The sequence below is a fragment of the Haliaeetus leucocephalus genome, unplaced genomic scaffold (assembly GCF_000737465.1).
Source record: "Haliaeetus leucocephalus isolate CR32 unplaced genomic scaffold, Haliaeetus_leucocephalus-4.0 Scaffold193, whole genome shotgun sequence".
NCBI classification, from domain to species: Eukaryota; Metazoa; Chordata; class Aves; order Accipitriformes; family Accipitridae; genus Haliaeetus; species Haliaeetus leucocephalus.
The window spans coordinates 888,557-904,016 of NW_010972629.1; the positions used below are offsets into that span (position 1 = coordinate 888,557).

At 53.7% G+C, this 15,460-nt stretch overlaps 2 protein-coding genes across 7 annotated transcripts in view; both read right to left on the reverse strand.

Moving 5' to 3' along the window:
- Positions 1 to 6,203, reverse strand: part of LOC104830562 (mothers against decapentaplegic homolog 4-like) — a 7,379-nt gene extending 1,176 nt beyond the window's left edge. Inside the window, exons 1-9 of one of the 4 annotated variants that reach the window (XM_010565586.1) lie at positions 6,123 to 6,203; positions 5,277 to 5,392; positions 2,335 to 2,583; positions 1,376 to 1,550; positions 1,248 to 1,268; positions 931 to 1,134; positions 707 to 838; positions 346 to 399; positions 64 to 247 (exon numbers count right to left, since the gene is read on the reverse strand). In XM_010565586.1, the coding sequence (XP_010563888.1) occupies positions 64 to 247; positions 346 to 399; positions 707 to 838; positions 931 to 1,134; positions 1,248 to 1,268; positions 1,376 to 1,550; positions 2,335 to 2,571 (1,007 nt within the window). In that variant the 5' untranslated portion in view covers positions 2,572 to 2,583; positions 5,277 to 5,392; positions 6,123 to 6,203. Of the gene's footprint in view, positions 1 to 63; positions 248 to 345; positions 400 to 706; positions 839 to 930; positions 1,135 to 1,247; positions 1,269 to 1,375; positions 1,551 to 2,334; positions 2,584 to 4,881; positions 5,183 to 5,276; positions 5,393 to 6,122 lie in introns of those variants that run through there. The other 3 variants (XM_010565582.1, XM_010565583.1, XM_010565584.1) reach the window with 3 other exon arrangements.
- Positions 6,017 to 15,327, reverse strand: CHTOP (chromatin target of PRMT1). 3 transcript variants are annotated; one of them, XM_010565580.1, is made up of 6 exons: positions 15,148 to 15,324; positions 13,762 to 13,843; positions 12,120 to 12,273; positions 8,773 to 8,956; positions 8,506 to 8,643; positions 6,023 to 7,221 (listed from the first exon to the last, which is right to left on the reverse strand). In XM_010565580.1, exons 2-6 carry the CDS (start codon positions 13,824 to 13,826, stop codon positions 7,019 to 7,021), a joined length of 744 nt encoding a protein of 247 aa, XP_010563882.1. In that variant the 5' UTR covers positions 13,827 to 13,843; positions 15,148 to 15,324; the 3' UTR covers positions 6,023 to 7,018. The 3 variants fall into 3 exon arrangements, with proteins under 3 accessions (XP_010563883.1, XP_010563882.1, XP_010563880.1); XM_010565578.1 differs by having other exon boundaries at positions 6,025 to 7,221; positions 8,773 to 8,959; positions 15,148 to 15,322; XM_010565581.1 differs by lacking the exon at positions 8,506 to 8,643 and having other exon boundaries at positions 6,017 to 7,221; positions 8,773 to 8,959; positions 15,148 to 15,327.
- Positions 15,328 to 15,460: the final 133 nt, after the last annotated feature.

Below are 15,460 nucleotides of genomic sequence, written 5' to 3' on the forward strand. Positions count from 1 at the left end.
CCTACCCTCCAACCCCCCACCTTGACATTGCCCTGTCCCCCCCTTCTACCCCCCCGACCCCACCGGGCCCGCTCGCTGGCGTCGGTGCGGTGCACATTGGAGAGCTGCCCCAGGCAGAAGCGGTCCCCCCCCGAGGGGTCCACATAACCGTCCACGATGACCACGGGGCAGCTGGATGGCACCTTGAAGATCTCCCCCACCTGCACATCCATCTCAAAGTAGGCAATGGAGCACCAAAACTCTGGCCCTGGAAGAGGAACACACATGGTCATGGGGTGGTCAGGGCACCCATAGCTCATGGAGGGGGTGATCATTGGGGTGCTAATTAGGGTGGGGGGCACTTACCCGGGTGGGTAGACACTGGTTGCTGGTATGGCCCAGAGCCATGGTGTGGGGGCCCTGGCGAGGGGGCAGAGATGGGGTCAGTGCAGCGAAGGGGTGAGGACCTTGCAGATGACCCCCAGCCCCCCATTCCCCCCTAAACCTACAGTAGTGGTTGGGGTGGTGGAATGGGGGCTGCGGATGGTTCTGGGTGCTGGGCTGCGGTGGCGGGGTGGGCTGCGGCCCCCCCAGGCTCGGTGCATAGACAGCTGCACCAGTCCAGCTTGTCGGTGAACCTAGGGCAGGAGAGAGGGTGGCCGGGTGGGGGTGTCCCCATGCGAGACCCTTGCCGAGCCAGGGGACACATGGTGTCCCTGGTACTCACTGTGGTAGGGCAGCTTGGGGTAGCCGTTCTGGGGGGGGGGCTGCACCAGGGCGACTGGGGGTGGTGTGGGGCAGGCGATCTGCAGCAGCCCCTCGCCGTGGGGCAATGAGAGCAGGGAGCTGCCTGGTGCCACTGTGGGGGACACACACGGTGTGGGGGGGTGTCAAGTCGACCCCCCCAAACCCTTCCTCAGGGATGCGGACAGAGGTTTAACAGGGTCTTACCTGGGGGTGACATGGGCAGCGCAGGGCAGAGGCTCCTGGGGACATGGGGGGACTCAGGGAGCTGCAGGGGGGGCAGCGGCTGGCGGTATGGCTCAGCGGGGGGCAGACGTGGCGCCCGCTTGGCTCCCTGCTCCCGGCCGGGCGGCACCTCCATCTGCACACAGTCATGGACAAACTCCTCCTTCACCAGGCGCGTGGGGGGCACTGGGGAGCGGGGGGGACACACACCGGAGACCATGGGGGGCACGGGGACCCGCTGTGGGGGGGGGATGCTGGCTCCGGGGGTGCTCCCCGCCGGCCCTGTACCAGGGTCTCACCTGTGCTCTGGATGCTCAGACCTACCATGGAGAGATGGGGTGGTGGGGGTGTTATGGGTGCTGGTGACAGAAGTGGGATGGCCACCCCCCCCCAACCCGGGGGGGTCCCGGCGGTGGGACTGGCTCACCGATGGTGGGGGCCACCACGCGCTCGTAGTGGTAAGGGTTGACGCAGACGCTGTCGTACTTGAGGTCGAAGGCAAACTGGCAGAATTTGATGTGTTTCAGCTCGTTTTTGTGTAGGTCGGGCCAGCGCCAGAGCCTGGCATAGATGACGTGGGGGAATCCCTTCCTGCCAGCCACCTGCGGGGTGGGGGGACAGGACAGGGACACTGAAGCAATGAGGTGGATGTGTGGGCATAGTCCCTCCCCACCTCCCAGGCTGACTGCATCCAGCTCAGATACTGGACCCCCCCCAGCATCCCAGCCTCTGCCAGCGCGAAGGCTGGCGCCAGGCCAGGACCCCCTGGCAGCCGGGGGGCTCCCCCTGAGCGTCCCCGGCTCCAGACATAACAACCCCCGCCCCCACACCCCGCTCCGGGCTCCCAGGCTGCCAGACAGTGACTCATCCTGGGAAGGAGGGGCAGAGTTGCCGGGGGATGCCAGCGCCGAGAGGGGGAACGACTGCGGGCAGGGGGCAACACTGCCTGCAGCTGCTCCTGCCTGGATGCATCTGACCTGGTGGGATGGGGACTTCTGCGTGTCCCTGTCCCCCCATCTCCGGTGCAGCCGTGGCCCCATGGCACCCGTGGTGGGTGGGTGTGAGCCCAGACACTTAAGACAGCGTGGCTCTCACCTCGGAGCCGCAGGCTCAATGTGGCTGGGGTCCCCCTGCGTGCCCCGCCTGGGGATGGGGGGTCCCCTCTGCTAGGGCCCCTGCCTCGGTCCTCCCAGCTCGAGGAGGGCTGGGGGGTCTCGGGGGCCATGGGGCACCCCAACACTCAGGTCCCCCCAGCTCAGGGAGGGCTGGGGGGTCTCGGGGGCCATGGGGCACCCCAACACTCAGGTCCCCCCAGCTCAGGGAGGGCTGTGAGGCACAGGGCTGCCGAGGCACCCAGGCACCTGGGTCCCAGTGCGGCAGGGTTACCTGGAGCCGCCCGTCCAAGGTGCGCTGGATGGTGACGCACTTGCTGGGGTGGGCACCGTTGGTGGTGATGGCGGCGATGAGTGAGTCGAGCTCGTCCTTCTTCTCCTTGAGCTTCTTGACGAGGCTCTCGATGGCCCGCTTGGCAAAGGTCTCGTTCTCCCCCCCCTGCCGGTGGCACATCAGGCTGTGCACGATGCTCAGGCAGGCATCGCTGCTCGTGGGCGCGCCGAGGGACATTGCGCTGCTCCCCTGCAAGGCACGGCACGGCCCTGCCTGTCACCCCACAGCAGGGGACCTGCTGTCCCCCCTGCCCTCGCCTGCACGGCCACTGTAGCACCGGGCCACCAAGTTGGGAGTTAAGCACTGTACGGGATGCCGGAGCCCACGGGGCAGATAAGGGGCAGTTGGTGCTGGCAAGAGGGACATGTGGCAGCCCCCCCAAAATGGCATGTGGCAGGCAAGAAGGATGCAGGACAAAGCCGTATGTCACCTTGAAGCAGGGGGCCAGCCTGGATGCCTGGGGGTTCCACGTTCCCTGTCTGGGGTGGGAAGAGGCACAGGGGTTACAGTGATACCGGGACACTCGGGGTGTCCCCAGCTCCCCGCAGTCCCTGGCTCCCACGGCAGCAGAGCCAGAGCTGGGCCACGGCATCAGGCTCCGCAGTGTCTATGGGTACGGGGACACCAGCCGTGTCACACCAACGGCCTGGCAGGGAGGCATGCCTGTGTGTACGCAGCATGCAAGGGTGCCTGTGTGCGTGCAAGCACTTGTTCTGGGCTGGGGTGACGGCACACGTGCTCTGCGCTGCCTGTCCCATCGCAGGCACAGGGGCCAGACTAAACAGAGCCCCAGCTTGGCGCCGCTCCTTAACCCCTCACTCGCTGCTGGGCTTCTCCCTTTCCTGCCTCCCCTGCCAGACTGCGTACATGCCAAGAGCTGCATGCATATGCACACGTGCCGGGGCCCCGTGAGCATCCCCACCCCGGCTGTGGCTGTGCCAGGGCTCTGTGCCCACTGCGGTGCTGCTGCAGTGGGGTCCTGGTTCTGCATCACGGTGGGTACAACGCTCCAGGGCCTGGGAAAAACCTTGGGCCAGCGGCAGACAAAACAAACCATCAGCCCCTGCTCTGCGCTGCTTATCCGCGGGATGGGAGGCAGGGTGTCCTGCCAGCGCCCTGCCTGCTTGTCTCCCCCCCATGCAGGCACAGGGCCATGGCTCCCCTCTTGTTGGAGCGATGCCGCTGGCCGGGCTCCTCTGGCTCAAGATAAGCCAGATGCTGTCGGCCATGGGAACACCCTCAGGGATGCTGGAGGGGTCCTGTGGGGCTCCCTGTGGCTGGGGCACAAGCCTGAACACCTCACCAGGCTATGGGGTTCACCCTGTGGGTGCTAACGCAGCCTGGGGCACCCATCCTGGGGATGCCCGGTGCTGCCCTGATGCTGATACTCCTGCCTGCTTTCTACCAGCCTGCTCCTCTCCAGGGGTCCTGCCTGCCTGGCATGCTCTGCCTCAGAGCTCCATTTTGAGGCCAAAGGAGGTAAAAGATGATGTCAGGGACTCTGTGAGCAAGGGCTGTCCAGGATTGCCCTGGAGGGAGCATCTGGGGGCCCCGACATCGGTCCTGGTTCCCCCCAGCTCTGGTGGCTAGACCCCAAGGCCAATGCTGGCTGCTCCAGCAAAGACTGAAAGAGCCAAGGCCATCTCCAGCCCCATATGAAACTCAGCCCAGTCTGGTTTGAGGGAAACTAGGGTGAGCATGGGCTAGAGATAGCTTCTCCCTGGCTCCAGCTCCCCCCGGTGATGCAACGGCCGGGAGTGCTCACTGTCTCTCAGAGAGGATGGCTGTCCCTGTTGCACCACAGACAGAGTGGACCCCAAAAGGGCACTCCTGCCCCAGCATCAGAGCAAACCAAAGGAATAATGAGGCGCCTCATCGTCCCGCTCCAGATGGAAAGTGACATTTCTGTGCGAGTCTTTTGTCCCAGCAGAGGGTATGTGGCTGGGGGCTTTTCACAAACCTGTCAGGGCTCCTCCTGCAGCAGCGCAGGGCTGGGATCAAGGTCTCCCCTCCTCCCCCCCCTACTTTGCTCCTGCCCTAAAAATACCTCACTGATCCCGTAGCCCAAGCCCCAAAACTGGAGCCAGCCTTGTACCCCAGCTCGGGAGGGGGACAGGCAGTGTGGGGTGGAGGGAAGCCAGCTCCCGCAGCCCCTGCACGGACACGGTCCCTGGCCTAATCTCCTTGGCTCCAGGGCCACTAACTTTGCTCCCAGATAATCTCAAGGGCAGGGACAAAGGGACTGACGGGTGCCTCGGTGGGGATTTCATTCCTGCCTGCGCTTCCCCCGTGCCAGCCTGGCTTCTGTCCCCCCAGCCCAGCTCCGGCTCCCCAGGCTGGGAAGAGGGATGCTCCCCGTACTTGAAGCCTTGGTTCACAGAAGGGAGGCCGAGGAGGGAAGCAGGAGGGATGCCCTGGAAAAGTGAGTGCCAAAGGGCCATCGCCACCACATCCCAACTTGCAAGACTTCACAGGGTAGCGGCCCACCTCCGTCCTGAGGTCACCCGCAGGCTGAAAACGGGTGTTTTCCTGTTTTTCGTGCAGCGTTGGAGCAGGGTTTGGGGCTATCGGTGGGAGGAAAGCGGGGAGAAGCGCAGAGGGGCTGCCTGAGTGGGTGGGGGTCCTTGTACCCCTGTGAACTGCCCGGCCCCGGCAGTGCAGCACGGCTGTTTAACAGAGGCGGCTGCGCTGTCAGCGAGAGGCCAGGGGATGCTGCAGCAGGCAGATGGGGTCGGCAGAGAGGGGCGATAGGCTCGGCGTGAGGCTTCAAGGAGGGAACACGAGCAGGGACGCCCGTGGGACTCGGGGTACAGAGGGGCTGGGGCCGATGTGGGGCAGGGAGGGAGGGGGAGCATGCACCAGGACCGGGGCTGGCTACTCACCGCCACCGCCCGGCTCTCCTCACTCGGGCCCCGGCTCCTGCTGCATCTCCTCCGGCTGCCTTCAGCCCACCGCCCGCAACCCTGCCCGCTCCTGCCGCCGCTTCGCAACTTGTTTGCTACAATAACAAAAGGGAGAAGCCGGAGCGCGTGAGGCGCTGGTGCGTCGCAGCCAATAGCAAACGCCGTGACAGCCTGCCGTCTCCTCACCAACCAATAACAGCCGAGCTTCCACCCCGGGCGGGGCGACCGTCTGCGTCCAGACGGACCCATAGCCCCCCCCGCTCCCCGCCCCGGCGCCTGCCCGCCGCCCGACCGGGGCTGAGGGCCCAGCCGGGGCCGGCTCCCCCCACGAACGTTGCAGGGAAGGAGGCATGAGCTAGTGGATGCAGAACCTGCAGGAAAAGCCATGCCAGCCTCAGCATCCTCGGCCCAGGGGCCTTTGTACAGCACAGGCAGGCAGGCAGGGCAGATCCTGCCTGCAGAGGCAGCGAGCTGCCCCTGACCACTCCCAGTTTCCCCATTCCAAGGCAGCTGAGGTCCAATTCCTCTCACAGCAGAGAACACGACCTTCCCTCGGCTCCCTTCTGCCCCCCCCCCCCCCCCCCGTAAAGTTAAATTTACCCCAGGGCACAGCAGAGCAGGAGCAGAAAAAGCTCATTTCCAGGGAAAAAAAACAACCCCAAACACCAAAAAGACCACCCAGAGTCCATACTGCTTTTATAATTATTTCTCCTTTGTTACAACAAACCAGAAATACAAGATTCCATTGAAACTGGAACAGCTCACAGAATGGCTGAACTGAAAACTTGAGGGGGCAGGGTGGGAGAAACAGACCCCTTCCCAAACCTGTCCGGGGTAAGTGCAGGCAGTTGGTCTGAGCAGAGGAGGCAGTTTTGGTTACACCAGAAGGTAACAGATGAATTTTGGACCCCGGTTTTTAGAAGAGACAGTTCTACCACACTTGGCCATCACAGCTGTAATTTTATGTTCCTGCTTCCAATTCCTTTAAACACTTGTTTTCTTGCAGATACAGAAACCACTGGTGCCATCTGTTCAACACAATGCAAAAGAAATTCAAACTTCACCTAAAAACAACAAAAAAGCCAAACCAACGAAGTTTTCAACCTAGGAAGTGCTCCACACTAGGCATTAACAGAACACTGGCCACCAACAAAAGTAGTAGTTTTGGTGCAAAACGAGATTGGCATGTCTACAAGGAGCACTACAACTAAACCTGACCTGACTGTTTGCCCTGCTGGGAGTTTGGTTGCGTTTTTTTTTTTTTTTGCTTCAGATGGGTTAAACTGAACTGTGGGTGTGAACTCAGCCCTTCAGTCACACTTGGGGACCAGGCCGATCCCAAAACGCAACTGTGGAGCTTAAGCAGCACATCAACACACGATCCCAGCGCCGAGGAGCACTTCACCTAACACAGCATGGGCGGCATGCACAGCAAGTCACCAGCGCTGATGTCAGCAGATTAACTGTGGCAGATCTGTCACATTCATGTTTGGAGTACTCAGGGAAAGAAAAAAAAATACGTAAAAAACAATCCAAAAAAAGGTTTCATACAACAGATAGTATCAAAACATTAAAGGAACACACTAAAGTCTGATCTCTCAGTAGAACAGGGCCGCTCCCTATTCCTGCGGGTCCTTCCAGCATGAATCAGGGTTTCCGTTTTTAGCTTATGGGCATCGACATAACACACTAACTTCAACAACAGTCTCTCGCTATGACCTTCAGTCGTTTGTTTCCGGGTCCGTCTGAGCCATGTAAGCATCCAGCTCAGCATCGAGGTGTCCTTTTGTTTTAGACATGTAAGCATCCAACTGGTTGTCCAGCTGCTCCTTGGTCAATGCAGGACGTGCCGATCCTCGTCCTCGTCCTCTGCCTCTGCCACGACCTCCGAAGCCCCCTCGTCCCCGGCCCGTCATGCCACGACCTTACAGTGAGACAAGAAGATGGTTATACACTCCGCCTGACCGAGCCTCGGGGTTTGCTGTGGCTGCCGCTCCCTGGCAGAGCCTGGACAACATTGCACGCTCGGCAGAGCTGCTTCAGCACCTCCATGGGGAAGTCCTGCAGCATCATGGCAGCAGCTACCCCTCAGCCCACTTCCAGGTCCCGCACAGCAGGTCAGGTTTTGCCACGCTGGATTAGCTCCCCAGGCTGATTCTCTTTCAGTCCAGAAGCCCAGACAGACATTTGATCCACAACTAAGAGCTACGCACTCAGTTCAGACTCCTGTCTCCCCTGCTCGTGTTCCAATTCCACCTACACATTGCATATTTCCCTCCCATGGAGCATACCCCAAGATCCTGCAAACCTCTGGGTCAGGCTGAAGCTTTTGGCAAAGTGGCAATGCCATCATCCACTACAGGCAAATTTTTCCTATAGATGAGTACTTTGAGAGGTTTTCAGACTGCTTCAGAAGTAGGATACCCAAGAGCCCACATGGATCAGCATGTGTTTGTCAGGCTAAAAAGTAGCTTTAGCTCTATAAGACAAAGCTGTCAGGAGATAGGCAGCTTCCTGCTGTCTGCTCTAACTCCTACAAACATGGGGCCAATCCCAAAGCAACACGAGACACCGTTTGGCTGGCGTTCTAACCAAACATCTGTCTGAAACAGTAACAACCCTACCATCAACAGCTGTCTCCTGTATTTCCTCTTTTGCACTCCTACTTTACTGCTTCTCTGATTTGTTGTTAAAAATAGAGTACATCTAGCCAAGACTTAAATTCAAAGTCTGAAACTGAATCAAGTTTATTTTGCAGGGGTTTAGACTTTCTCCTCTGTTAAATTTTTCCCCCTCACTGATTATTTTAAAGAGTCTCTTGGTTTACACAGGCTCTGTATCATTTCCTTCTTAAGCATGAGGAGACAGTGTAGTCTTCCTCAATATGCCGGAAGATTACTCACTGCCTCAACTACTGTTCCAAGCATCAGCCAGCGATACCTGCAGGAGCAGACAACTTTGCTAACAGTCCCCAGAACCCCTCTAGCAACACTGACAGAGTCAAGGATCTTGGTTAGGCATAAGGCCTGGCAAAATATTTCAGGAACAAAAGCCTTAATTTAGCACTACGCTGTACACGAATTCAAGAATAGAGGGGGTTTGGGGCTGCATGTACTTATGCATGCTAGCCTTAAAGAGAAAAAGAATTAAAGCTTACTTCTACTTATTCAGCAGCAACGTGTCGCTCCTGAAGTTTGTGCACACTAACCTCTGCCACCAAGTCCTCCACGCCCCATGGCGCCTCTGCCTAGACCACCTCTTCCAGGGCCACCGCGACCTCTAAGGCCACCTCTTCTCAGGCCCATCCTGGGGGATATACCTCGTCCTCCACGAAGCAGGCTCTGACCTTCAATAGAGAGAGGGAATTCAAATCAGACAGAAATCAGTTTTCAGACTGAGCAACAGAATCAGTCACGCTGTCAAAAAGACAGTGTTACTGACATACAAGCAACTCCAGTTCAGCCACAGTACTGACCTCTGAGCGAGACTCCTCCTCTCAGCAGAGCTCTTGCTCCCCGGCCACCACGCATGGCTCCTCGTGGCAAGCCTCTCTGCCCCATAGACAGTCCTCTTCCTCCCATGGCTCCACGAGCAAGGGGTCCTGCTGGCCGACCTAATCGTGCCTGAATGTTACTTTTACCGAGGCGTTGCTTTAAGCTCTTCTGGAATAAAAGATTTTTAAGAAACAAGAAAGTCATGCAGCAATCTCAGACTTGCAACACAAACAGCACAGCAATCACCTACCAATAAAAGTGGTGTGTTGTTTTGTTTTAAATAGACTAGAGGGTCACCAGATCTCTGCAATATATAATCAAGCTTCAAAGGAAGACAATCAAATCTGCTCTAGGAGGGATAATTTGTGAAGGTCAAACAGAGAACAAGGACCTTTCCTAGAAGCAAGTGTTTGTACAGAGACAAGAAAGTTTGCAGATTTGCAAGGAAGTATTTTTCTTCACTTTTAGCAGTGCTGCTCCGTCCAAATCAGACACTTAATCCACAAGGCAGCCCACTAATCCTGTATGCTGGAAGGTGACAGTCCAAGTATATCCCTGAGACAGAAAGCAACTACCCCTGCTGTGGCACAAGCCTAACCTATCTCTGCAGAGCAGGTGACATCTGTGCAGCCACATACCATGGGTATCATTCCCAGTGGCTTACTGCCCTATCCTGGCTAGGCTTCCACATAGACTAAGGCAACAGCGAGGAGAAGCATCAACTTTTCTGTCTGTACTACAAAAAGAAAACTATACTGAAGAAATTTACCCTCACCAGAACAGCAAAATAGCGGCTTTTGAAGTGTGGTGGTTTTTTTTTTTTTTTTTTTTTTCCTTACCATGACATGTATCTCCAGCCCCCATGCTCCATTCCGCAGGCGGGGCTGGCTTACCTTGGGCCAGCCATAGCAGCTCCTGTCCTCAAACGCCTATACCAGAACTGCTGCAGAGATGGCTTAACTGCTCATGAAGCAGCAGCTGAACGGCCAATTTACATCCCAGTATTGTTAACATGCGCCAGTACCAGGTTTGGTCTCCACAGAGCAGGCTATAGCTTCTGTAGGCACTGCTGAACCTTACAAGGAGCTAAGCAGCAACAGTGGGAACATTCACACCTGTCTCAAGAACAAGCCCTCTTGGCACTAAGAAGGTAAGGTAACAAAGGCAGCCATAAAGGCTGTCTGTATTTTACTACAGGTTCCAAGAGTTGCTTCAAGTTACTGCTTGTCTATTTGAGCCAAGCCTGTGGACAGCTGAATTGGTTCCTCTAAAATCAGTCTCTTCTGTAGCTGTAGTAAGAGTTTAAGTTTTACTGCCTCAAAGTTTAGATAGTAATTAATTTTCCAACAGCTGTAGCAGCCTAAAATGTTAGCCTCTCTCTTTTGCCCAGCCCCACTGGCAGAAAGGAATGAGAAAGCATGTTCTACATCCAATTATTAATTTATGTCACTCACCATGAGAGTTTAAGATAAGCTGCTGGACTTTGCACTGAAACAGCCTAAGAGTCCTCACCCTTCTGCTCTACTTCAGAGCAGTAGCACCTTGGTCTGCTCCAGCTACTAAGTAAATGCATGTCTAGAACCACAGTCAGTATGAATGTTTTTACATTAAAAAAACCCACAGCAGGTTTACATAAACACTTGTGCACTCAGATGCAAAGGATGCAAAACATAAACCCACATATCTAGCATAGGCAGTGCTCCACAGGAGTTTAGAGAAGTCCCTTCTGAAGCACAGATGACCCATCACTAGGATCAATGCTCCCCAACACTTATGGACACAGCACATCCAGAAGGATCAGAAAAGCTCCTGGTGATACCAAGTATGGCACTTGTGAAAATCCAATCACCACATCAACTTCCAGAGCAACTTGCAATCTTCAAAGAGCAACCTAACATAAACTACGTTTCTGAATTTCCCTACAACACCCTGCCGTGGCCCTACCTTGCAGTGTTTAATTCCAGAAGACCAGGAAAGTACACCTATGTTCAACATAAAAATCAAATGGGTTTAAGAGCTAAGCCAAAAGACTAGTTCTTCCCTGTTCCTCTGTGGCACCTCAGTTCAGCAGCAGAAACTTCATGCTTTCAATCCAGTTTCACTTACCACTTGTGAAATTCTTAACTTTCCAAACTTTTTTTTTTAAAGCAGAAAATAATTTAGACTACTATTTCCAGAGCTTTTGTTTACAAGCTCTGCAAGGCTAACTGGCACCATCGTCTGTTTTTATAATAGACATCTCGAGAGATCTTAAAAAGCAGCTGCATTCCTCTTTATCAGAGAGTGAGCTCTGAATGTGAGCATGTGTGGCAGCTTTAAGTATTCCAGCTATTTGTTGAAGCAGCTCAGCTAAGAAATTTCCAGGGCTTTCTCCTCATATGCAAGATAATGTACAGAATTACATTTAACTACTTCTGTAGTCAAGTGATCCAGTAATGCTATTTGACCTCCCTGCACAGCTGTGAGGCACTACCCCACAGGTTTCAATTTGTGCCCTACACATACATTTTATGTGAATCCTACTAGCCTTCCCATTTAAACATAAACTTTAAAACTTGTAACGCCCCCTACATGCTGACAATGAGCAGGCCCTAGACAAACAGCTCTCTTTTGTATGTTACTGAGGTTTCTGTTGTAGCAAGATTTTGCCCCCTGCCCCTTCCATAAGTCTAGAGTTATGGAGAATCACATTTACTGCAGCAGAGAAATCAGAATCTAGCATGTTTGCTTAGGTCTTCCGCTCTGCTGACAGAAGGCAATTTGAGGAACACACCGTAAGCTGTAGTACTCATCACTGAAACGTGGAACAATAAAAACTCTTTATATAAGGGGAATGCAACACTATGCCTTAAATCCAGGCCTGCATTCTAGCATTTGCAAGCAATCAAAAAATCAGTTTGTTCATCTGTTCCTCACAGCCAGCTGCTATCAAAGGAGTGCACCAATAGAGGGCGGAGTTGGGGATGGGAGCAACCAGCCTCAACTGGATAGTAAGTACTGGAAACAATCTGCAGCAATTTTAACTGCAACTAGATTGCGAGATGAAGCACTTGGCAGATACAGAAACCCAGAATGAGAACATTTCTCTGAAAAAATAGAGAGAAGATATGAATGGCCAGCACACCCCCCTCCCCCACCTCAATACTATTAACTGTTAGTTACAAAGCATTACTTATCTGAAGTAAAAAGCAGGATTTTCTGCAAGTCCCTTCTAGGTCTCTCATTTTTAACTTTCAGGAGCATTTTTCAAAATCCACCACATCCTGAAAAGCCATCTGCTGGTGACAGGCATCAACGGGCTGCCCCAGAATATGCCACTTTCTCTCACCTGTTTAAGCTTCAAAGCAGCCTGGACAGAAGGTCTGTTCTCCATCTGCTGGGCCAGTCTTCTGTTTCTGGCACTGGCTAGCTGCTGCTGCTGCTGCATGGTAGCCCGAATATTCACTGGCATCGGCTGTTTGTTCTTCAGCATGTTAGTAAAGCTTCAAGGTCGAATAAAATGGGTGTTTAAATAAAGCTTTATTACATACATTTATTGGCATTTCATGGTTCTCAAGACTGGATCTCCAGATCCCATGAACCTTATGTAAAGAGTGGTACTTAGGTCACGTCATATGTGATTACGTATTCCTTGTTTTCCACAAGTGTGCAAGAACTGGAAACTCGGAAATGACGTTGTATATTAATTCAGAAGTGATAAAGTTTTAGGTTACTGATTTTAGAAATGGCAAAAGGAATGAAAACAAGCAATAAGCAGAGATGATCATGACAGATGGGAGAGGACATCACAGAAACAGAGAAGCAAACTGAAACCTGACTGCAAAAGCCAGATTAACCTTCAAAGGTCCGAGAAAACTGTTTAAAAACCTCAATGCCAGAAGGCAGCTTTACAAAAGACATCACCCCGAGAACAGACCAGAGTGCCTCTGGCGCACCACAGAACTGGTGCCATAAGAAATGCCACCACCCAAGTGTGCTCACTTACAAAAACAGTTCACTTTGCAATTTCTTTGGTGCACAAAGAATCTTCTGTCTTTAAGAGCTACATAGGAGCAATACAGCAAGATGGTAAGCCTCCTTAGCAGCAACCCATCAGCTTTCTACTGTGTCCTGGGAGCTACACAAGGCTGCAAAAGAAAACACTTACAGATGAGGAATATGGACTGACCAACATGAAACAGGCCAGCAAGCCTTCCCTGCACTGCACCTCACCACTCATCTTTCCTGGGGTAAGCTCCGAGCACTGGTTCAGGCTACATCTCACTGCAGCACTTGCTAGAGCAGGGACTGCAGGCCAATGGCCCCCTTTATTCCTGGTTCAACTATACCAACATAGTTAATCCAAGAGTTATTAGTAAGAAAGTGAAACATAACTGCAGCATCACTGTTGTCACCGTAGAACCGCAAAAGCTCAATGGCATGGAAAAACAGAAGAATACTCAACAGAAGAAATAAAGAAATCAAGAAAAGAGAGAGATGGAGATGAAGCAAAGCATTTGCCTCTTACAAGGCCCAAAACATTGTTAAAGGGCCTTTGGGCTTGTTTAATGGCCTGCTGCATGCCTCTTACAGGCCAGACCACATGCACGTGTGTCTGCCTTGGACAAAGCAGCAAGCCTGCTGCAGCTTAGGTAACATGCTACCATGCTGCAGCATCAACTATATAAATGTAAAAACATGTGGAAGAAAAAGGGAGGGCGTGAGGTTTCTCTCGTTTGTTATAACACATCCCACCATATTTATGTGTCGAATAGTTTAATATTAACTGCTACGGATAAATTTCTCCAAAACACTTGCCCTTTTAACCTGGTGTACCACATTTGTTGCAGTTTAAGACAGAGGTGCATAGCCATCTGCTTGTTTTACTGAGGTTAAGAGAGGGCAGAAACCACGTTGGTTTTTGGACACCGGACAGTGATAATTAAGTAAAAAAATTTCTTATGAGCTGAAGCTGCTGTTGGCTTCCTCACCGCTCGTTCAGAGACATCTTGGTGGTGCTCTTTAGCACAACCTTCGGTGCTGACTGTGCAGCCATCTTCAGATCAAGAGAATCTGCAAAACACCAGAATTGGATTTCACAAACAGCACAGAGATCTTGCACTTACTTGGCCAACATTAAAAAACCTACATTCCAGCTCCTTTGGTGGAGAGTCAGGAACGGGACAGGTAACAGGTATTCTATTAATGCATTTTTAGCAAGTTTTCTAGGCCACCATCATGATACAGCAGGTTTAATAAATCAGCAAGTTATGCTAACTCATCCTTACTAAGAAGCCACCTTTTTAGAAAGTGAGCATTTTACCATTGGCAGGAGTAATGCTGCAAAAATACAGTCCATCAGCGGTCAAGATGGCACCCAAATGCCTTGTTTAGTACAGCATCTAGTAACACTGCCACACTTCTAGGCTTTTAGTATCAGCAAGACAGAAACCCCAGTTTGTTTGGAACAGACACATACCATATACTTGGCAATAAAGTTCCAAGATTACTCTACAGAAGTCCCATATACTTTAAAAATATTACGCTTCCATCCTCCCATTATGATTGCCACCACTTGGACCGAAATAAAACTGTAAGGGGGCAGTCACTTCAGCTTTTTAATGTGTAACAATTCCGGTAGTCAGCTCATCTGCAGTCCTAACGTGGTTCTCCAACGTGACAGCCTGCCACATGCCTCATGAAAGCAGCAAATAGATTTCAACTCAGCTGTTACTAATCTTTGGAGCACAGCTCAAGCCCGAGTGCTTTGCCAGTGATGAATACTACTGAAATGTGCTACGCTCAAACCCACTAACTATGCAGATCGATTTCCCTTTTTTTATATACAATTAGTATCAAATTTAATGCTTAGAGGACTGCCGAAAAGTACTCACCCTCAAAATACCTTGAGCAAAATACCTTCTTTACAGTGTTTTACAGCTAGAAACTGAGTCAACAGGTAGCCGCAACCCATTTTTTTAAAATTAGAAATGGTTTTAAAAAGCATTTTTCCTGAACAACAACCGCAGCGCAGCTCGCAGAAGCAGCCCCGCTCCCGTAAGCCCGCCACGCAGCGCGGGGGCAGCCCCGGCACCGCCGGCCGAGGACGGGAAGGGGAGGCCTTGGCCTGGGCCGCCGATCCAGCCTCGTCCCGACAGCTGCCCTACGAGACGGGGGGAGAAAGGCCGGCCCTGCATGCAGAAAGACTGGGCAAGGGCCAACACCGCACCACCACACCCCCCAAAGGGCAAAGATGAGCCCCCCCCCGGCCGCCTGAGGGGACGCCTCGGCCTCCTTTACGGAACCGGCCGGCCGGCCGGCCTCCTTCCCTCAGCGCCCCCTTCTCGGCCCTCCGGCCAGGGCCAACCCCTACTCACCGAAGCAGACGGTCGCCAGGTCTCCGGTGGGGCTGGCTAGCGGGTGGCGCGGGGTATGGGGCTGACTCCGGCACCCTCCGCCAGCTTCCTCCGCACTCAAACACCAACGACAAAATGGCGGCAGCAACCACAGACACCCCCCCTCCTCCCACCGCCTGCGCCGGCCAAAATGGCAGCGGCGACGCGCAGGGCGCAGGCGCAGAGCCCCGTACATCACCACGCCCCCTACTATTGGGTGGGGCAGCCCTGACGCAGGGGCCGTCCCCTCGGCCATTGGTGCCCCGGGGCGGGGTGGGCAGGGCCGGGCCGGGCC

Coding starts and splice junctions, on each gene's coding strand:
- CHTOP (XM_010565578.1), bottom strand. CDS start 13,826: ATGGCTGCACAGTCAGCACCGAAGGTTGTGCTAAAGAGCACCACCAAG. Junction 8,960..12,119: donor CTGCTTTGAAGCTTAAACAG/GTGAGAGAAAGT, acceptor CTTTTATTCCAG/AAGAGCTTAAAGCAACGCCT. Junction 7,222..8,505: donor TGGAGGACTTGGTGGCAGAG/GTTAGTGTGCAC, acceptor TCTCACTGTAAG/GTCGTGGCATGACGGGCCGG.